Source organism: Mustela nivalis, assembly GCF_964662115.1.
Source record: "Mustela nivalis genome assembly, chromosome: 9".
NCBI classification, from domain to species: Eukaryota; Metazoa; Chordata; class Mammalia; order Carnivora; family Mustelidae; genus Mustela; species Mustela nivalis.
Window position 1 is genome coordinate 80,128,502 of NC_139028.1, and position 21,896 is coordinate 80,150,397.

Sequence of the window (21,896 nt, forward strand, 5' to 3'; positions counted from 1 at the left end):
TATAAAAATACAAAACACAAGAAATCTGACGTGCCCCAGGCCTGAGTGCTCAGACACCTGGGCTTGGAGAAGGGCCCGAGGCATAACGGCCATGTCTACCGTGGCCAAGTGTCTTGGCCATGCAGTTGCTGAGAAGGGAAAGAGCAGGGTAATGCCAGCCACTGCTGGGAACTGCCGACCTCCAGATAGTTGAAAGCCTGGGTGTCTTTCCCACAAATGGCACAGCACTGTCTTGGCCAGCACCCTGCCCGGTGGGACGTAGCTCTGACCATTGGTGAGGATGTCAGACCTTCTCGGGCTCCCCTGGGCCTGGTGACTTCGAGTACTTGGGCCTTCTTTGTTCTTTGAGTATCTGTGTGTATGCTCACAGGTGCATCATTTTTTTTTCCTCCTTTGATCCTTAGTCTATTTTTTTTTTTAAGATTTTATTTATTTATTTGACAGAGTTCACAAGTAGGCAGAGAGGCAAGGGTAGGGGAAGCAGGCTACCTGCTGAGCAGAGAGCCCGATGTGGGGCTCGATCCCAGGTCTTGGGATCATGACCTGAGCCGAAGGCAGAGTCTTTAACTCACTGAGCCACCCAGGTGCCCCCTTAGTCTAAGTTTACACTAGGTACTATGATTTTCTCCCTTTTACAGATAAGGAAACTGAGCTTGAACTTAAGCGACTTACCTGGATCTGCATACGTTAAGAGGTGAAGCCAGGGTGTTGAGATCAGCTGAGGCCTAGCAAGCATCTGAACGGCTTATTTGAGCAACAACAGAAAAATCTATTACAATCAGACTCTGTCCAATCTAGCGGATGGAAAGGGTCCCACAGGAGCTTTACAAAGTGACTTCTATAGGCAGACGGGAGTGGGATCAAGGAAGTTGATCAGGCAGATTACCCAACTAGTGCTGATCAGGTGATTCCTGACTGGCTTAATTGTACTTAAGTCCCAGTTTGGTGATGCGGGGCTTAGCATAAGCGACTCCATTTTGGGTCCATTGTCTTGTTTTCAACAAGAGTTTGATCTGACCTCTCACTTGCAACCACTGTACAACATTTTCTCCTTGGTATAGAGACATTCTTGGAAGTTATCTTTTTTTTTTAAATATTTATTTATTTATTTGACAGAGATCACAAGTAGACAGAGAGGCAGGCAGAGAGAGAGGAGGAAGCAGGCTCCCTGTAGAGCAGAGAGACCGGTGCGGGGATCGATCCCAGAACCCTGAGATCATGACCTGAGCTGAAGGCAGAGGCTTTAACCCCTGCGCCACCCAGGCACCCCTCTTGGAAGTTATCGTTAATGTGTTAACCATAAACCTGCCTGGTAGCAGGGGCGGGGGAGAATAAGGAGACCTGCTCCATTTACTTCCCAGGACCCCTATCCAAGGTGTTCCACCTCCCTCTTTTTCTAGGTGAAACTAAGGGAGGACCCCGCCACCTTGCTTTCCGCTCTGCCTTCAATCACAGCCCCTCCCGCAGGCAAGGGGACAGCTCATACCTCATGCACCGGGGTTCCTTCCTGGATGGCTTCTCCCAGATAAATCAGGCTGCTCTGTAATCTCAAGAAACCTGACCCGGGGTTAATCCTTAAACTGTCGCCCACGACTCAGGCTTCCTGCGCAAGGGGGCATCCTTAAATAATCAACAAGCATGCACATGGTTTGCACTGGGTGTTGTGAATTTTAATAAGCAATCTACAGGTTAAATAGCCACCCACCCACAGTGGTCCAGGATTGGCCCTAAGAAACCCAAATGAAAACAACAAACCTTTTTATTATTACCAAAAAAAAAAAAAAAAAAGGCACTCTCTCTCAAGTTTGCGAGAGTGATTACAATTAACTCACTTCCATCTCTGGCCTTTAAAGCACTGAGGACCCCACTGGAGATGTAAATGTTAGCTGGGAATGGTGACTCTCACCTTGGCAAAGCTGCAGGCCTGGCACCTAGCAAGCCTGATGGAAGGGGAGTCAGGTGAGTTTTGAGCACCTGGGTCAGGCTGAGGACCTGGTCAGGCTCGCTGTCTGGGAAGGGGGAGAGGGAGACCACAGTGAGCAGGGCCAGGTGGGGGTGGGGGTAGGGCGAGGATGGAGTCAGTGTGGGGGGCCCAGGAGGAGCTAGGTAGTTGTGCAGCACCTTAAATGTTAGGGCGACCTTTACCGAAACCCAGGAGGCGTGTGCGGGAGGAGGGACCAGGCAGCCCAGAGAGCCTTTCAGGGGTGTTCCTGGAGCAGCTGCCCCAGGGCCAGTTCCCCGTGAGGTGCTGCAAAGGGATACCATGACCTCACCACTTACCCACTTGGCCCTGTGGACAAACCTCCTCACTCTCTTTCCCGGGGAGTAACCTAACCTTGGCTGCAACTCGCTCTGCCCCGTCCCTTCACCCCCTGGGAGACAGGACTTGGCACTTCTTGGCCTTCCTCGGAACGATTCCACTTGCCCTAGAAAGCACCGGTAAGAGTATAGATTTTATTGAAGATTTCAGGGGGAAGCTTTTTGATTGTGTACAGCTGCATGAAATGCCTCCAGACTTTTGCCTCCCACGGCATCGTTCCTCCTCCCACGCCACACCCTCTCCTCTTCCCAGCGTCCTGGGTTCCAAATCTCTCTTAAAACCTCCTTGAATTCACTTTTTCTCGCGCAAAGCCTTTCAGCTCAGTCTCCGCTCCCCGACATTTGCATCCTGTGGCTCATTATTCTGTATAACTGCGAAACCTCCTGGGTGGGGGATGGGAGTAAGTAAGGGCATTTTCCCCAAGTCTCACCTGTGTATGGCCAGTGGCATTTTTAATGATTGAGTTTTCCAAGGGAAAAATCCTGCTGCGCACTGGGGTACCTCCTGCGGCCAAGGCTGACTTAAATCTACCAACCTGTCCTCTCTGAATTGAGCTGGGAAGAGATGGACTATAGTACACCATTATATACTGTTTCCTTTCTACAGATCTTATAGAGGTAAAGAACCGCAAGACCATAAACAACAGCAAAATGTCATAAAATAGGAAGTGATGTGTTTTGAGTAGTACCACCTTTAGGAAATTTAATTGTTTTATATAATTTTTCAAAAACCTCTATAGTTCTGGAAAGCCCCGATGACTCTGTAATGACATGAAGCTGAGCATTGCTAGCTTTGCAGCTGCAGACGAGTCGGGGATAGATAAAGGGTTGCAAGGAAGTTCTTGGGGTTGGGAGAAATGTTTGTGACCTTGATGGTAGCGATGGTTTCATGGGTGTCTGTAGGTTAGAACACATCCAGTTGCACAGTATATGCAGGTCGTGGTACGTCAATTAAATCTCAGTGGAGTTGGAAAGGAATTTTAATTAAACAATTTTAAATGTTTTTCAGACTGCTCAGCTTTCCAAGTTTAGCTTAAAGATACACGAGAGTTACATTTTTGCTTCATGCATTTTCTTTAAGTTATGGGGTCATGAATGACTTGCCTACACATTTATTTTTAAGAACATACAGTGCCATATATTTAGGGTTGGAGATAATATAAAAATAATTCAATTTCAATCGGCCTCATTTCCACTATAAATTTAGGATTGTATCAGATCACTACAGATTCTTTTTATCACCGATTCTGTCATTGTAATGGTGGATAAAGTAGTCTTTAGGGATTCATGATCACCCCATAAAAGAACACTGGAGAGAGACTAGGAATATCTAATCCCAGAGATCATATTAATCCTTTCAGAGAGTATTTTGAATAATTTTAAGTCGGCTTGGTAATGCAAAGTTGAACACCTAAAAAATTGCCCAAAGATGAAAACCCAGTCTTTGACTAATATTTTATTCTTTGATTTATTTAAACCAAGCAAAACTAGCTCGCCCATTCTGCACCCACCTCCAATCTCTAGCAAACACCAATCCGTTCCTTCGATGAGCTTGTTTAAGATTACACTTAGAGGAGAGAGAGATGATCTGGTATTTGTCCTTCTGTCTGACTTATTTTACTTAGCATAATGTCCTTGAGGTCTGTCCGTGTTGTAACTAATGGCAAGATTTCATTCTTTTTTGTTGCTGAATAGTACTTCTGTGTGTGTATCACTGTTTCTTTATCTGTTTATCCGTTGATGGACACTTAGCTTGTTTCTGTATCTTGCCTATTATAATTAATGCTGATGTGAACATAGGGGTGCAGGTATCCTTTCAAGTTAGTGTTTTTATTTCTTTCAGATAAATACCCAGATGTAGAATTGCTGGATCAGGTGGTAATTCTATTTTTAATATTTTGAGGAAACCCCATGCTGCTTTCCACAGTGGCTGCACCAGTTGGCATTCCCACCAACAGTACATAGCTGTTCCCTTTCCCCCGCATCCTCACCAGCACATATTATTTCTTGCGTTTTGCTAAAAGCTATCCTAACAGGTCAGAGGTGAACTCTCAGTGTGATTGTGATTTGCATTTCCCTGTTAGTGAATGGTGATAAGAATCATTTCAAGTACCTGTTGGCCATCTGTGTGTCATCTTTGGGAAAAAAAACGTCTCTTCAGATCTTCTGCCTTGATAATTAGATTCATTTTTTTTCTTATTGAGTTTTATGAGTTCTTTTTTTTTTTTTTTTTTTAAAGATTTTTTATTTATTTGACAGAGAGAGAGAGATCACAAGTAGGCAGAGAGGCAGGCAGAGAGAGAGAGAGGAGGAAGCAGGCCCCCTGCTGAGCAGAGAGCCTGATGCGGGGCTCGATCCCAGGACCCTGGGATCATGACCTGAGCCGAAGGCAGAGGCTTTAACCCACTGAGCCACCCAGGCGCCCCGAGTTTTATGAGTTCTTAAGAGATTTTGGATATTAGCCCCTTATGAGATATGTGATTTGTAAGCAAAATTTGTATTTTGTAAGCAAAAATTTTCCCCCATTTGGTAAGCTGCCTTTTTGTTGATGGTTTCCTTTGTGCAGAAGCCTTTTAGTTTAATGTAGTCTACTTGTTTATTTCCTTTTTTAAAAAATTTTTCTTTTATTTATTTATTTGACAGACAGAGATCACAAGTAGGCAGAGAGGCAGGCAGAGAGAGAGAGAGGAAGGGAAGCAGGCTCCCTGCTGAGCAGAGACCCTGATGTGGGGCTCAATCCCAGGACCCTGGGATCATGACCTGAGCCGAAGGCAGAGGCTTAACCCTCTGAGCCACCCAGGCACCCCGTTGTTTATTTTCTTATTGAGGTGTAATTCACATACAGTATTATTTTCAGGTGAACAACATAGTGATTCAGTGTTTGTATACATTGCAAAATGATGGCCGCAGTAAGTCTGGTGATCATACAGTCTGGGTACCATACAAAGTTAATACGCTATTATTGGCCGTATTCCTCACAATGTACCTTACATCTCGTGACTTAAGAGCAAGTTGGTATTTCTTGATCCTTCTTCACCTGTCTACCCCCTTTCCCCTTATCTCTGGCAACCACCAATCCATGAGTCTGCATTTGTGTTTGCTTTTGTTGCCTTTGCTTTTGGTGTCAGAGTCAAGAATCATTGCCAAGACTTACGGCAAGGAGCCCTCCTCCTTGTTTTCTCCTAGGACTTTTATGGTTTCAGGTCTTATGTTCAAGTCTTTAATCCATTTTGAGGTACTTTTTGTGTCTGTTGTGACAGTGGTCCAGTTTCCTCCTTTGCTGTGGCTGTCAAATGTCTGTTTTTATGCCAATACCACACATTTTGATTACTCTAGCTTTGTGATGTAGTTTTAAACCAGACTATGTCATGCCTCCAGCTTTGTTCTTTCTCCAGAGTGCTTTGGCTCTTCAGGGTCTTGTGTGGCTCCATACAAATTTTAGCGTTGTTCTAGTTCTGTGAAAATGTCCTTTGAATTTTGATAGTAATTGCACGGAATGTGTATATTGCTTTGGGTAGTATGGACATTTTAACAGTATCTTCTCAATCCATGAGCATGGAATATCTTTCCATTGGTGTCTTTTTCTTTCTTTCTTTTTAAATATTTTATTTATTTATTTGACAGAGATCACAAGTAGGCAGAGAGGCAGGCAGAGAGAGAGGAAGGGAAGCAGGCTCCCTGCTGTGCAGAGAGCCCAATGCGGGGCTTGATCCCAGAACCCTGAGATCATGACCTGAGCTGAAGGCAGAGGCTTAACCCACTGAGCCACCCAGGCGCCCCACCATTTGTGTCTTTTTCAATTACTTAAGATTTTATTTATTTATTTTAGAGCACAAGGGGTAAGGGAAGAGCAGATGGGGAAGAAAAAGGCGGGGGAATCTCAAGCAGACACCATGCCAAGCAAGAAACCCTATTTCAGGCTGGGTCCCACGACCTGGGATCATGACCTGAGCCAAAACCAAGAGTCCAGTACTTAACCGACTGAGCCACCCAGGCACCCGACTTTATCCATTTTTTTCATTAATGTCTTATAGTTTCCGGTATACACATCTTTTCACCTTGGTGGTTAAATTTATTCCTAAGTATTTTATTGTTTTTGATGCAATCGTAAATGGTACTGTTTTCCTAATTTCTCTTTCTTCTATTTCCTTATGAATAAGGGCTATTTTTAACAACCAACTTGCAAATTCCCCTAAAATTGAGTCATCAACTCTCCTGAGCCTTTATGAGTCTACTGTAGTGGACCGTCAGGTGTTTTGTGTCTGTGTGTGTGTATTTGTATCTTGTTAGATAGCACTTACATGCCCCCGTTAAGTGGGTCCTGCTCCTATGCTCCTGGAAACTCTCTCAGCAGAATGTCCCCCACCAGTTCCCGTCCTGTGCCTTGTACTCGTCTGGTCTAAAAGCTACAGGAAACACCATGGTGATTTCATGGACTTTATAATCTAGGCAGTGAAGGGGAACAGATCCATTCATCCATTGTGCCTATCCATCTGTCCATTCACCTCTCCGTATACTCACTCACCTATCTTTCTCCCGACCACCCACCCATATGTCCACCCATCTGAACGTCCACCAGTCCGTCCCTTCATTTTGCTTCCGTTCACCCACCCATTAAGTCAATACGTGCCTGTTTACGAAACCCCTGTGGTGTGTCGGGCATTGTGCAAGTGTTCCCAAGATGTATAAAACTTGTGCTCAACTCTGGGGACGCTGGGACTGGAGACAGGTGAATCCATTGTTATAAAAGCCACCATAAAAAGCATGTGCAAAGTGCTTTTGGTCCAAGAAGAAGGAACCAGTAACTCCATGTTTAGGGTGAAAAGTGGGTTGGGAATGGCTTTATAGGGACTGACCCTGGGTCTGGGTTTTAGGATCCTGAATAGGCATTTGCCAGGCAGTGGGGGAGTGACAGCGCCATGCGCGGAGAGGACTATGTGTGCATTGAGTGTAGGGTTTGGAGAGCCGGCGTATGAGACTTTTGAAGTGTGAGGACCCCCAGAATTGTCAAGAAGGGGCAGAAGGCTGGCAGGCAGTTTTCCTTTCTAGGAGAAGGGATCATCCTACTAAGTAGGGGGGATGAGGGGATGAGGGAGGACATGCCCAACCAACAAAACCCAACCCACCAGCAGGGACTGAAGCTTAGCATGGCCTGGAGCCTGTGGTGTGAGCCGTGGACCAGAGGTGTTTGTAGTTGGGGTCGTGGAGACAAGCCAGGAAAGGAAACAAATGTTCAAAGGCAGCACCTGTGTAGCAGGCCCTGTGCTAAGCATGTTAGAAACCGGTCTCTTCTCACAATAGATACAACAGTCCCTACCATGAGTAACAGGTGAAGCGTCCATCTGCCAGAAGTGGAAGCTGAGGATTGGAGAGAGGTGGCTTGCCCGTGGTCATGGAGCCTCCGTGGGCTCTGTGTCCAAACACATGTGGGGTTTTTGAGGTCCCTTCTCTACGTACTATCCTCTCAGGCCTATGAAGAGGAAATGGAAGCGTGAGAGGTCGCACAGGATTCTGAGGTCTTGGTTGGGCCTGGTGGGGCCAAAAGTCCTGGGAGGCCTCTGCCTATTGAGTGGAGCAGAGGCCTTTGGGCTGGGTTGGGGGTACGGGAAGCACCATCTCTGATACCCTTTACCTGTAGTCTACAGCTGAGGGGACTGTGGACGTTGGGAGGGTGGATAAAGGCTACTACAGAAAAAGTCCATTTATGAACAGAGTGGAGAGAGGCCCAAATCCTCACTGAGGTGGTTAGCCCCTCAGGGGTGGTTGCCCTGCCAGGCATCTCTGAACAGTTGTTGTGGTGTTTGGGAGGTTTTCTGTCAAAAAGGGTGTTTGTGGCAGCCGCCCCAACCTCCTGGAAGGGCCTGAGTCCCCTCGTAGCTACCGCAGAAGAATATGTATGGTTAGTTAGTAATAAGCATAGGAAGGGGGAGAAAATACTAGAGAACTTTCTGGTGGACTTGGACCCTGGGCTGTCTCAGAGCTACCAGGCTCATGGTTGAGCGTGGTTCTGACCTTGCTCCTGGGGCTGCCCCCAGTGAGAGGAAGTACCTTAGAGGGGACCCGACCCGGCTCTGACACGCCCAGTAAGCATTCCAGTCTTGTTCCTTATGTGGCCTCATCCGACTTTCCAGGGAGGCCCAGGAGAGAATGGAATACACATTTTGCTGTTGTGAGCTGCGGTAGCTGTGGGCAAGGCTTCCTGGGTCAACTGGGGTGTCCCTTACTATTAGCTGTGTGAGCTCACCTTCTAGAGCTTCTGTTTTCCAGTATATGATGGGGAGATGATCATTCACTGAGTCAATAAATAGTAAGCACCTATTGCATGCAAGGCACTCTGCTAGATGTTTGGGGGAAATGTGGTGAGTAACACAGAATTTCTGTCCTCTGGGAGCCGCTCCTCCAGCGGGGAGAGAGTGTTGATGAGATCACAGGTGTGGGACACTTGGCACCCAGGAGGCCCTCAACAAAAACAGGCACCCCCTCGTAGTACGGGGTCTGATCAGGTGAGGAAGTGAGGGGTATGTGCTCTGTGTCCCGTAAAGTGCGGTGCAGAGCAGCTCTGGTTCCAGGAGAACAGAGTGGCAAGCAAGGGAATCCTAGGCCTTATGTCATGGAGTGGGATAAGCAGAAACCCACGTGCTCCTCCTTGAGATCTCCCCAGTCCCTTCCAGCAGGTTCACCAGCCTCGTTTACTTTTCTGAAGCCACCCTTTCAAAACCTCTGGAGCCAGTGTGTGTACTCACCTGCAGCTTCCCGTGCTCCTGACAGACAATGCCACCATTGTATTGCCGTGGGGCTGTTCCAGGCCTTTCCCTTGGGTCTGCTACACAGGGTCCCGGGCCAGCCTTGTCCTCCTCCAGACTGGAAGAACCAGGGGCACCTTACTCCTGAGCATTTCCCAATTCAGAGAGAGTCACGCAATGGTAACATGTTACATTGGCATTTCAATTTTTATGGTCGTGATGCTGCTGTGACACCATGTTTGCTTTGTGCTGGGGTGACATGGGAAAGCGTCAGCTCCCCCCTCTGAGATCTGCGGGTCCTGAGTGACAAGCAGCCAGCTCTGTTCCCAGGGGCAGGAGAGTGTGACACTGTAATGGCTATGATGGGGTAAGCCTTGCTCTTTCCCCACATTGCCAACACACGTGACCTTCTGTGGAGTGTGGTTCCTGTGGGGGCCTCTCCATAGAAGCCTGGCGTTTCTAGGAGCCAGAGTCACTGCTTTAAAACCCTGCATCCATTTCCTGGGACACGGGGGGGATTTCAGCTCATGGAACCTCCCCTTTCTCATCTGTAGAGCGAGGGCAATGAGATCTGCCACGAGAGTAAGTGGGGCATGAAAGGAATCATTGTTTGCAAAACTCCCATTGTAGGTGACTATCTTCATGCTAATTAGAATCATGACCAACATACCGTGTGCCAGGCACGGTGAGATTGTCTCCTTTCAACCTCAGAATAACCTGAATCAGTGGTTGATTCTTTTTACAGATAAGGAAATTAAGCTCAGATGGTTTAAGTATTTTGCCCAGGAGAACTCTGCCAGGAAGTGATCGAGGCAGGGTTGGAACGAAAATGGTCTGATTCTAGAAGGCTTTCTTTTACTTGACTCCTTGTAGACCTTTGACCGATGGGAGTTCTTATCCTCCGCAAGCCTACAGCATGAGCAGGACCCAGCATGGGTGGGGGCTCAGACAGCATCGGCCTAATGCGTCAAGGTTTGCATGTGGCTCAGAAGCAATTTATCTTGACTTGATATTCAGAGTTCAAGTAGGAGTAAGGATGGTGCCAGGATGTGGAGGAAGGTAGAAATCCTGAATAATGAAATCCAGCAGTGGGCTCCTCCCTCCCAATGCTTCAGTCTTCTGTCTTGAGAAGGATATATATTCCTTGGTATTAAGAAGTTCCTGTTACCCATTCTACACGTATGTTACATGTTTGTTGAGTGTTGAGCCGGCAGTATTATTCTGCATGTGCTCAGGTGGGGATTGTAGAACTCAGTCATGTCTCACTCTGTGCTCATGGAGCCCAGCTTTCTAGCAGCCTTACTTGGCTGGAGATGGGCCCTAAAGCCTAGCAAACCTTGGAGCAGCTCAAAGGTGTGCCACAGAATCTTTCTACAAATGTATGTTTGTTGATGGAGAAGTGCCTTCAAGATTCTTGCTTGATTCATACCTAAAATTTACACCCAAAGGACTCTGGGCTCTTTTAAGGAAGGCTCAGTACACCTTAAGGTCATCCTGACATATATCAAAATACTATAATTCATAGTAATGTCTGTGAGCCATCAAGAATAAGTAAAATTGGGGGGCGCCTGGGTGGCTCAGTGGGTTAAGCCACTGCCTTCGGCTCAGGTCATGATCTCAGGGTCCTGGGATTGAGTACCGCATCAGGATCTCTGCTCAGCAGGGAGCCTGCTTCCTCCTCTCTCTCTCTCTGCTTGCATCTCTGCCTACTTGTGATCTCTCTCTGTCAAAAAAAAAAAAAATCTTAAAAAAAAAAAAGAATAAGTAAAATTGGGTTAATTTAAAAAGCGGGAATCAAAATAATCCATTTAGGAAACCTTCCCAATAGAATAGCTAAATATGTGTGGCTTTCAGAAATATAAACTCCCAGCAATCTAGAATGACTTATTCCCCCAAACTTAGATAGCCAGTGTTTATTAATTTGAATATTAATAACCACTCCTTATTTCATACTATGCGCTAGACGCTGGGTTAACCACTTACACACATGCTCTCATGTAGTAAGCCCGTATGTCCCCGCCACACAAGTGAGGGGCACAGATGCTCTGTGGGGCTGTGACTCACCAAGGCCACCCAGCTGGTAAGAGGCAGAGCCAGCTCTCTGCCCTGGGCCGTGCCAGCTCAGGAGACTGACTACAGACACGCTGCCCTTGCAATTACTGCGGTCAATGGAAAAACCACACAGGACCTGAGTAATGCACCAGGTGGCAAAGATGGGCGTGGACAAAGAGTTCTCCCCTTTCAGGGTGGCCGTGACATGAGCACCAAGGACTCTGAGCAGAACCGGACTCTTCTTCACAGAAACCAGGTAGCGGGGCTGCTGGCCCGGCCTGGCCCCTGCTGTGCTGTGTGATCTCGAGCAAAGGACTGACTTCTCTGTGTTCCACTTCTTTCTCCACTGTGTGGGTGACACCATTCCCCCTATTTGATTGGTGGTTTTCGACGCAGCAGTTTTAAACAAGGCGGGGCTTCTTTGCCGGGTTCAGGTACTGAGTGAACACTCTGTATGTTGTGACAGTGTCCTTTTGGAACTTCAGAGCCATCGGAACTAAGCCATTTAACTGCCTACCGCCTTGTCGTGGGAATACTGGTTGATGTCATGGCCAAAGCCTGGAGCCAGACCTCTTGAATGGGGGCCAAACGGTAGCATTTCCTTTACAGCGGATTGACTGCAAACCACCTCCCAGGCTACTGATGGGTTTACTTGAATCTCCTCACTGGCACTTCCTTCTAAGAGATCTGTTTTGTTCTCTTTGTTCTGGAAAGTCTGTCCCGCAGGCCATCCACTGCCTTTGGGATCGACCCGGCTGTCCGGCACAGAGGTCCGCATTTGTGGCCGAGTTCTGAACGGCACCCACTTTCCGTGCAGTCGCTTTGTGAAATTGTTCTCCGGTTTCCTGGAACGCTACCCCCACCCCTTCCAGGAGGGCTAATTGCAGTGTAAATTTAGCAACATTCTTATCCCCGTTGATTTAACAGAGTGCAATTATTATCGGTTTTCTTGTTACAACTAATAATCGGGGTTTTTTTTTATTTCAATCGATCTGTCAAAATTTTCCCTCTTTGATTGCAGCCTCTGTGATACGGAATGATGGGGAGTTAAAAGCAAACAAATGACACACTCTTTGAAATTCTGTCAGGGGTAATAAGTGAATTGAACCAAATTCACTCCTCAGCTGTCACCGCCTTCCTTCCCTCTTTTATCTCTTCAAGCCTTTGACAGTAGCTTCTCTCCTTCACTGAGCACTTCTGGAGTATTGAGTCCCCTGTTAGAGGGGCTGAGGGGAGAGGCAGACAGTGAGAGGAAGGAATCCGTGCAAAAGGCTCCTCACACAGTAGTGGGACGTTGTCCTAGAGCTTTGCTCTAGAATGATCAGATTTGGAGCTGGAGGCGGGAGCAGTGCTTGTGTTCTTTCCTACTGTGGGGTTCTTTTTCTGGTCCATGGCGACTAGAAGTTCACAGAACAAGGATCAGTTGGGTCCCGGGTAAGAGCATCAGCAGACCCCAGTCTCTAGAAGTGTGGGGACCGTGATGCTCTGGAGCAATTGTTTCTGGAACCCTAAAGCTTGGACAGGAAGCTCTGTATGTGTTAGCCCTTGCTTAGTATCTTTAAAACACACACTGTGGCCTTTTTGCGAGGTGCCAAATCTGACGGAGCCTTTGACTACGGATATTGTGAGTTGATTTTCCAAGGGTGCCCCTTGAAAGAATGACACTCACTGCCTGAGCTACTAAAAGAGTGAGTGAGAGCGATGGGCCTGACTTATGTCCAGGCTTAGCATGGGCCCTGAAAACAGATTCTTACAATCAATGTGTTTTCTTGTGACTTCTTTAAAAAGTTGAGAGCTGGGGAGAGGGGAGGGGAGGGGACACTCCAGATAATTAATGATTCTTGTTGGATGGGTCCTGATTAATGAGCTTGAGCCACGGAGTGATTTATTTTCTCTGTCTCTTCCTCTTTGAATCAATAAAGAGATTTGAGAGTCTGGTTTGAGGATCTGCTGAGAGCCTACGTTCTTATCTCAAATGTAATCAGTTTCCCAGAGATTTGTCCTCTTTCTCTCTGTTGAGCTCAACCTGGCAACCACGTATTTTCCGACTGCCCTGTGTCCCCACCTTGGGAGGTGTTACTGAGCAGCAAAGATGGATGGGACACGGTCTCTGGCCACACCTGGCAGGAAGGGTGGGAAGGTAGTGCTAACGTCCATGTTACCTACAATCTCTGTGTCATGTGCAGCTCAGGATGCAGTTGGGAAATCCGGGGTGACTTCATGGAGGGGCTGACCTAGGAATTGAGCCTTGCCGGGTGACCCCAGGTAGAGGTACTCAGGCAGACAGAGATGGGGAGATGTGAGGTTGAGTTTTCCTGAAGGTGATCATAATTATTACTACTGAGCCTCTGGTATGGTAGGCCTCTTAGCTCCTTCAGTCCTTCTAATAGACTGGCCAGTCTTTTCTGCAAAGAGCTAGATCGTCAATACTTGAACCTTTGTGGGCCCAAATCTCTCTCTCACAGCCACTCAGCTGTGCCACCATTACACGAGAGCAGCTAAAGATGACAAGTGAGTGTGGCCGTGTTCCAGGAGAGCTCTGGTCACAAAAACATATGGTCACCTGGGTTTGGCCTGGGTCATGGACTACCAGGCTGTTTTATAAGACATTTGATATAATCCCCATTTTAAGGAAGGTAAAACTGAGATACAGAAAGGCGCATAGAAATTCACTTGCCCAGAACCGAGGGCCTGCTTGACTGGGTCATTTCTAAAGCCCATCCTTTTAACTTCCACATGCACTGCCTCCCCCAGAAGCGTTGGACATGATCTAGGGAAGAATGGGTGGATGTTACTGCCTTGAAGAGCAGTGTGAAAAGTCTGAATTTAATTCAATGGGAAGCATGGTGCCGTTGATGATTTTTTGAACAGGTGATAGGATTAGAGCTAACAGGAAGGTTAAGCATGGTGGCAGATTCTGTGTCCTTTTATATAGATGAGCTCATTTCATCTTCCTAACAGCCCCATGATGTAGGTCGTATTCTCCCCATCTTATAAACAAGGACGCCGGGTCAAAGGGTGCAGAGGTAATTGGCATCATGAAGGCTATGATTTAAAGCGAGCATGTTGATTTGAGACCTCCCCTCTTTACCATCCCACTCCACTGCCCCCACTTCCCGAGCCCCAGGGTGGGTCAGGCCAGGAACTTCAGTGAGTCTTCACGGCCACCTTCTCAAGGAAGCCTTATTATGCTTACAGCTTACAGCTGAATAAACGGAACCTCACAGAAGTTGAGTAACTTGCCCAAGGGCACACAGACAACAAGGGATAGAACTAGGTTTGGGGTTTTTATGTATTTTTAAAAATCTTTCAGTGAGAACGTTAACTGAATAGAAGAAGGAGCCTAGAATCCAGAGGTGGGTATCATGGAGGAGATAAATGATTTGAATTAACTTTTGTGTTTGTATTCAGAGAAGCAACATGGTAGAAATGTCCAAGGGTTTCCGGAGCCCGGATGGGTTCAAATCCTGGCTGTGCCACTTACTTATAGCCTTGGACAAGTTACTGCTTTACCTCTCTACATTTCAAATTCCTGCTCTGAAAAAAAGAAATAATAATGTCTATTTCATAGGGTGAGGAGTAAATGAACTAATGTGTGCAAAATGTTTATACCAACAGATAAACATTTATAGGCATATAGTAGGCTCTGTATGGTGGCTATTAAGTTCCTACTCTGCATTAGGCCTTTTTACCAAATTTTTTTTTTTAAAGATTTTATTTATTTGGGGAAGGAGTAGAGGGAGAGAGACAAGCAGCCTGAGCACAGAGCCTGAGATCCCACGACCCTGAGATCATGACCTGAGCCGAATCACATCAGGCACTCAACTCACTAAGCCACCCAGGTGCCCCCCACCTTATATTTTTCTTTCCAAATGTCTGATCACTCAGTCCTCATAACAGCTGACAAGTAGATGGTATTGATCCAGTGTCACAGATAAGAACAACTAGCTTCAGTGCAGTTAAATAGCTTGCCTGAAATCCTACAGCCATTTGCCCACAAACACATACCGAGAACTAACGTGCTAATGCTGCAGGTACCTTGGAAACATCAAAGAACAACATAGATCCAAATCCCTACCCTGTGAAAACTCCAGAACTGGGACTTGAATCCAGGTCTGCCTTTTTTTTCCCCTCCCTTAACAATTTAATTTAGTGATCACTGGCGTTTAGGGTTGGCCATTTGATGATCATGCCTCACTTCCGTAGCTTTCTCAGTGCTTACAAAACTGAGACTGATCATGCTTGGGAGTCCTAGGGAGGCAAGTAACATGGATTTAAGGATGAGACAACTTGGACCCCGGTGTGGAGTAGCCCCATCCTACACTGGCCTCTTCAGCCGTGCAAGGGCAGACCAAGATTCAAGTTCGGGGCTGGGAGGAGACAGGGGTGTCTGTTCTCAGCTCAGGACGAAGCAGAAAGTGCAGCTCTGTCTTGCCCCATCTTGGGAGGAGGCTCTCCCCATCCCAGGTGGCATAGCCAGAACTGCAGCCTCCCAGAAGTCTCCTAGGCGCTGGCCTGCTATCCCCATTCTGTGAACCTCGAGGGGTGGCGCCCCATTGTGTGAGGTTATTCTGGGCTCCTTTAAGGAGCCAAGTGGAGGAGAGAGCGGGGGTGAGGGTAGGACTCCCACCGCTCTAGGAGTCACATGCAAGATCTCAGAGCAGGCTTGCTGGAAATACAACAACCCCCTCCCTAATTTGCGGGATACATCATATGACTTAGTATATGAACCTGTCGCTGCTAATCCATGGGCCAGTCAAGGTGGGGTATCCTCTTTGAGCCATCACTGTAGGCGGGAGAAAGGTGCTGTTATATGGGGCCTACACGTCGCTCCACAGACGAGCCGGAGGGAGGAGGAATCTAGGAATCTGTCGTGGAAACTATCACTCAGAATTGTTGACTTTTCCAATTTTGTTTGTTATTTGGCTTATTTCAGTTAGGGAGAAAGTTTTCGTGCATTTTCTTATGCTTATCAAAGAAAAGATGCTCTTGTGGGGACAGGGCGGGGGTGGGGATGGGCAGGGTTGATTTCCTGATCCCATGGGTGACCCAGCCTCCCTTTCAGGCTGCTGCGCACACACCAGTGCTGTGTTTAAATATGTTGGAAGTTGCTGGGTTTTTAAAATTATTACTAGTCACAGAATCCCAACAGTGGAAATGAGGCTTTTAAATTAAACCGATTACATTTGAGCTGATTGCAAGGTCGTCAATAACGCCACTCACACGCGAGTAATTGAAGGGCTCTGTGTTTGCGTACTTGGCTTCTTTACAAGGGACCCAGGCTCCTGAGAGCTTCGCTAACTCAATAGCCCTCCTCACCCTGAAATGGCCCATTAAAAGATGCCTGTTGGGTGGTAACCTCCCCATACGTTTTCTCAATAAAGAGAAAAAGATGGGAAGGGGGTGGTGGTGGCGGCGGAGTGGGGGGAGGCTTCTCTTGCATTTCGAGCCACCGCCTCTCAAAGCCGTCTGGAGCAGACTGTTTAGTTCTGTGTCCCCGTCCCATTCAGGCCTTTGCATGCTTTGAAGCTTTCTTTAGCTTTTCCCTGCGCCTCGATGGCAGATCTCTCAATAGGCAAAAGCCCAGCTGAAAGGCCCCTCCGCACACGGCTCTGCATGTTAATGGCCCTGGCTGGCCTGGGACAGCACACTGGCGGGACAGGGGCTGCTGCGCAGGCCTCAGCAGCTGCCTCCGGCTCGGGGATGGGGCTTGAGTAGGTGGCTCAAGTTGCCTGTTTGCTTTCTTGCAGATCTATACGGACTGGGCCAATCACTACTTAGCCAAATCGGGCCACAAACGTCTCATCAAGGACCTCCAGCAAGATGTGACGGACGGCGTCCTCCTGGCTCAGATCATCCAGGTTGTGGGTAAGAGCGGGTTTTACATTGGGGACCGAAGACTTAGAGTGGAGACCTGGAAGGGGACGAGCCCGGATAAGGGACATGGAACACTGAAATCTCCCAGAAGAACACAGTGTTTCTGTCGCATGTGTTGACAGTTTACTTGATAACGTCTCCTGCTTGGGGAAGTGTGGATACCAGCTTGCTTTTCCTCTTGATGCTCTGAGAAGTAGGGCTGGAGGGGGTGCTGGTGGTCTGAGAAGGGCTCTCTGCCCCTTTCTTGTCCCCTGTCTTTTTGGTTCTCCCTTCTCAACCCGCCCCCCCCCCCCGCCGCCCCCACACCCCTCTGATGGTACTTTTATTGTGGGTTACTTTGGAAATATTTATCAAAAACAAACAAAAGGTACCACAAGACTGATTTAGTCCTGCAACTCTAATTGGGTCTAAGAAGGCAAAGAATCAAACTCTGTAGAGGGCTGGTTCTGGTTTTACTACTGGGAGAAGGGAGCTGGGGCTACGCGTGAGGAAGAACGGGTTCATCCCGGGAAGGCAGGTGGGCACAGCTCTGCCTTGAGCCTTGAAGCTTACGGGGAGTGCCCCCCACAGCCCTGCCTGAGCGCTCCCACTTAGAGGCAGGTCAGGCTGACTGTTGTCGCCGGTGGCTTCCGTGGCTGCCTCATGCCAAAGGAAAAGGCATAAGGACAGAAGCCCCGGCCAACTGGGTGTGCACTGCTGTGGGAGAGTTGCTTATCTTTCAAGTCTGAGCAGAATGACCTTGTACATAAAATTGTAATTCTGCTCACCTCCATGGAGATTGTACCTGAAAACCCAGGCAAGCTGGCCTTAGCTGGACACTTCTGGACTGGTGCCACCACTCAGATCCAAGTGCCTCTGCCATCTTAAGATTGATTCTTTTTTTTTTCTTTAGACTATTTATTTATTTGACAGACAGAGATCACAAGTAGGCAGAGAGAGAGAGGAGGAAGCAGGCTCCCTGCTGAGCAGAGAGCCCGATGTGAGGCTTGATCCCAGGACCCTGAGATCATGACCTGAGCCAAAGGCAGAGGCTTTAACGCACTGAGCCACCCGGGCGCCCCCTAAGATTGATTTCTTAAGACTGGCTTGTGCTTGTTCCCCTTCTCCCTTCCTGCCCTGTGTTCGTCGTCTGTGGCTGGGTAGCACATGGCCGTGTGTGTGTGTTAGCTCATGGTTTCTGGGTGTCGGAAGTGCAGGCACAGCATAGCTGGTGCCTCTTCAAGGCCGCAGTCAGGGTATTGGCTGGGGCTGAGTCCTCATGTGGAGGCTTGACCAGGGAGGGGGCCTGGTTCCCTCACTGTTGGCAGGTTCATCTCCTTGTGGTCAGAGGAGGTGAGTTCTGATTTCTCCCTGACTCTTGGCTGGAGGGCTTCACTCTTAGAAGCCCCTCTCAGCTCCTTGCCGTATGGGTCTCCCAGTGTGTTGCTTGGGTTGATTTCTTCAGTGCCACCAAGGGAGCACATTTCTAGAGCAAATTGGCTCGCCGGTTGTCATCTTCTACAATGTGACATGCTTGTGGGAGTGACATCCCACCACCTTTGCCTTACGTGGTTGGTTAGAAGCAAAGCCTAGGCTCTGTCACACCCCACGGGAGGGGATTATACAAGGGTTTGAAGTTAGGCAGGAACATCATTGGGGGTGACCTAGAAGTCTGTCTGCTCTACTTCTTCCCTTTCATCCTCTTCCTCCTCCCACTTTTTTTCTCAAACTTTTCTGAGTATGGTTGGTGCCCAATGTTCCGTTAGTTTCGGGTGTGCGACACAGCGATGGGACGGTTTTATCCATTGTGCTCTGCTCACCATGCAGGTAGCCTCCGTCGGTCCCCATGCAACACTCTCACAGTATTCGTGACCAAACTCCGGATGCTGTGCCTTTTCTCTCTGTGCCTGAGTCTTTCTGTACCTGGAAGCCTGTGTCTCCCACTGCCCTTCACCCATTTTGCCTACTCCACCCTCTGTCCCTTCCTTACCCCCATGTCGTCATCTCTGACGGGAACCGATTTCTCTTCCTCCCGCTCTTCATCACTCCTGCCAATCCTTTACAAATTTCTCTCCATTTCCTCTACTTCTCTGTGACCTAGGGGATACTTGCCCTGTTTTACACCTGCAGACACTGAGGCTCCGTGAGTCTCAGAAGCTCCCTATCACACAGCTAGCCCGGAGGGGATTCTGGTTTGGGTTAGTTTGCTCCTAACGCCTCTGTTTGTTGCCCTGCTGTGTTATACCCTCCTGTCAATCCCGACACATGGAACCCAGTACAAGGATCTGGCCTCCTTTGCTTCAGTTCATTATGATTCATTGAGCGCTGACTGTATGCTAGCGCTGTGCTCCAAGCCAGGAAGAAAGAGACAAATATGCAAGGCCTGTAACCTTGGAAGAAGGAGTGCCATCTTCTTGCTGGGGTCTTCCTAGAGGAGAGGACTTGCCCGGAAGCTGAGTTTTGATGTCTACATCAGCAGGGTCATGTGAGGCAGGACTGTGGCTGCGTCTTGGGGCTGTGTAGTATTTCTACCAGGACCTTCTCAGCTTTCAGCACTGGGAACAAGTGGGAAAGGATGAAACCGAGAGGCCTTGCTCTCATCCCAGTTTCATTGCTCCTAACCATGGGACCTCAGAGTCCCTTTCCTCTGCTGCCTCTGCTTCCCTGTCTTTAAAATGGGCACAACCTGATTTTTATGGTATTCTTAGGAAATGCAAGGTAGGTAGCAAACATGACATGTTTGGAAAGTAAAGCGCTCTCGGATAGCACTCAGTGGCCACTTCCTAAAAAGTTCTGAGTATGAGAGTGACAAGGCCTTGGTATCCCGTTAGAGCGTATCATGATAGATTCGTTCTGTCTGTCATGGGCTCAGAATGGATGAGTGGTAGCATGGATGTCATGAACTGACTAAGCACAGCACGAAGAGTGTAAACTAGTACAGTGTTTGTCTTGCTCAGGAGGATGCTTCCCTGAATCTATTCGGAGGACATGAACCTCCCTAGACAGTGACCTCTCAGGGCCTGAGCTACTGGACAGATATCCTGGCCTCAAGTTAGTACCAGTGCCTGACAGTGCCTGAGGCCACCAACTGCCTTTCCCTCGGCCCTCCAAGAGAGGCTAGCTCCGCTGGGGCCTCTGTAAGTGAAGCCAGATGTTAGTGCCTCTGTCTCTGCCCCTGCCTGTGCTGGGCTCACCCTCTCTGCTCTGACTGTGGAGAACAGAGACCCAGAGAATGAGGAGCTGAAAAGGTAGAGACACTTAGGAGTCCTGTGTGACTTCTTCTCTGGATTGTCAGTCACCCGGTTCAGAGTGTTTAATCTGAGCGTATCTTGTAAATACAGATTTCTTGGTGAGGGAGGCGGAGTGGCGTTTTTCTGACCAGGTTGTTCAGCTACTGAGTTGGAATCATCCCAAAGATTTTCTTTCACTAGGTCAAAATCTGCCCCCCACCCCTTGGTAGTATCTCCTTATAAGTACTAGTTCTGCCCTCCATGGCTATAAAGAATGATCATACTCTGAGACCACAAGAGCTTCAAAACTGAGGACAGTTGTGGATTATAATTATGGCATAAAATAGGAATCTGTTAAGTCTCTACTGACAGATACTTCAATCAGTGGAGAAGAAAGGCCTCCACTGTTTTGGAGAACAAATAAAGAGTGAGTTGCAACCATGATGGTAAAGATTAGTTAAGGCAAGAACCAATGGATCCAGACATTGAGGAGAAAGTTTGAGGAGCAAGCAATTTGCATGGTCTCAAAGTGTCTCTTCAGTGATTGCTTATTAGTTGCAAGAGAAGTGTATCTACACAGGGGAGAATCCACTTCATGACCAGGAGATCAAAATTCTATCAGTGGCAAGGGGTAGATGGATATCATGTACTTACTGATGTGATACCCAGAAGAACATAGCATCACTTATGTTGAATACCAGGCAGGGATGGAAAACCTGAAGCTAATCACGAGGAATCTTAGATCAACTCGAATTGTGGAACATTCTATTTAAAATCAAAACCAAGGGGTGACTGGGTAGCTCAGTGGGTTAAGCCTCTGCCTTTGGCTCAGGTCATGATCCCAGAGTCCTGGGATTGAGCCCCGCATCTGGGTCTCTCCTTGGCACGGAGTCTGCTTCCGCCACCTCCTTCTGCCTGCCTCTTTTTCTACTTGTGATTTCTGTCAAATAAATAAATAAAATCTTTAAAACCAAACCAAAAAAATTGGCCTGAATTGTTCAAAAATGTCAGCTCAATGGAAGACCAAGCCTGAGAAATTGTTCCAGAATAAAGGAGATTAAAGTGATATGACAACTAAAGGTACAGCCAGATCCTGGACTGGATCCTATATGGGGAATAAAATGCCATAAAGGACATTTTTTAGTACATTGCCAAAATTGGGATTATATCAAAGTCAAGTTTTTTGAAATTTATAATTGTACCATGAGATAATCTCCTTATTCTTTGTAAATGCGTATGAAATCTAAGGGCAAAGGACACGATCTACATATTCTACACTGAAAGGATTCAGAAAAAAAAAAAAAAATCCATATACCTGTACAGAGACAAAGGGGAGAAAATGAGAGAGGATGGTGTGTGGGAATTCTCTGTATGATTCCTGTGACTTTTCTGTCCATTTAAAGTTCATTCTTTCTTCCTTTCTTTTTTTTTATTTCCTTCCTTCCTTCCGTCTTTCCTCCCTTTTTCTTTGTTTCTTTCTTCCTTTCTGATTTTACTTATTTACTCTTAGTGTGAGCAGGGAGAGAGGCAGAGGGACCGACAGGATCTCAAGCAGTCTCCATGCCTAGCATGAAGCCTGACGCGGTGCTCAATCTCATGACCCCGCTGTTATGACCCCAGCCAAAATGAAGAGTCGGATGCCCAACTGACTGAGCCAGGTGTCCCCTGTTTAAGTGACTTCAAAGTAGTTAGAGGA

At 47.6% G+C, this 21,896-nt stretch overlaps 1 protein-coding gene across 13 annotated transcripts in view; it reads left to right on the forward strand.

The window, feature by feature from the left end:
• Positions 1–21,896, forward strand: part of NAV2 (neuron navigator 2) — a 712,574-nt gene that overhangs the window by 427,880 nt on the left and 262,798 nt on the right. For all 13 annotated transcript variants that reach the window (XM_082747350.1, XM_082747353.1, XM_082747358.1 and 10 more), the window contains exon 2: positions 16,865–16,982. In XM_082747350.1, coding sequence (XP_082603476.1) covers positions 16,865–16,982 — 118 coding nt within the window. The remainder of the gene's footprint in view (positions 1–16,864; positions 16,983–21,896) is intronic.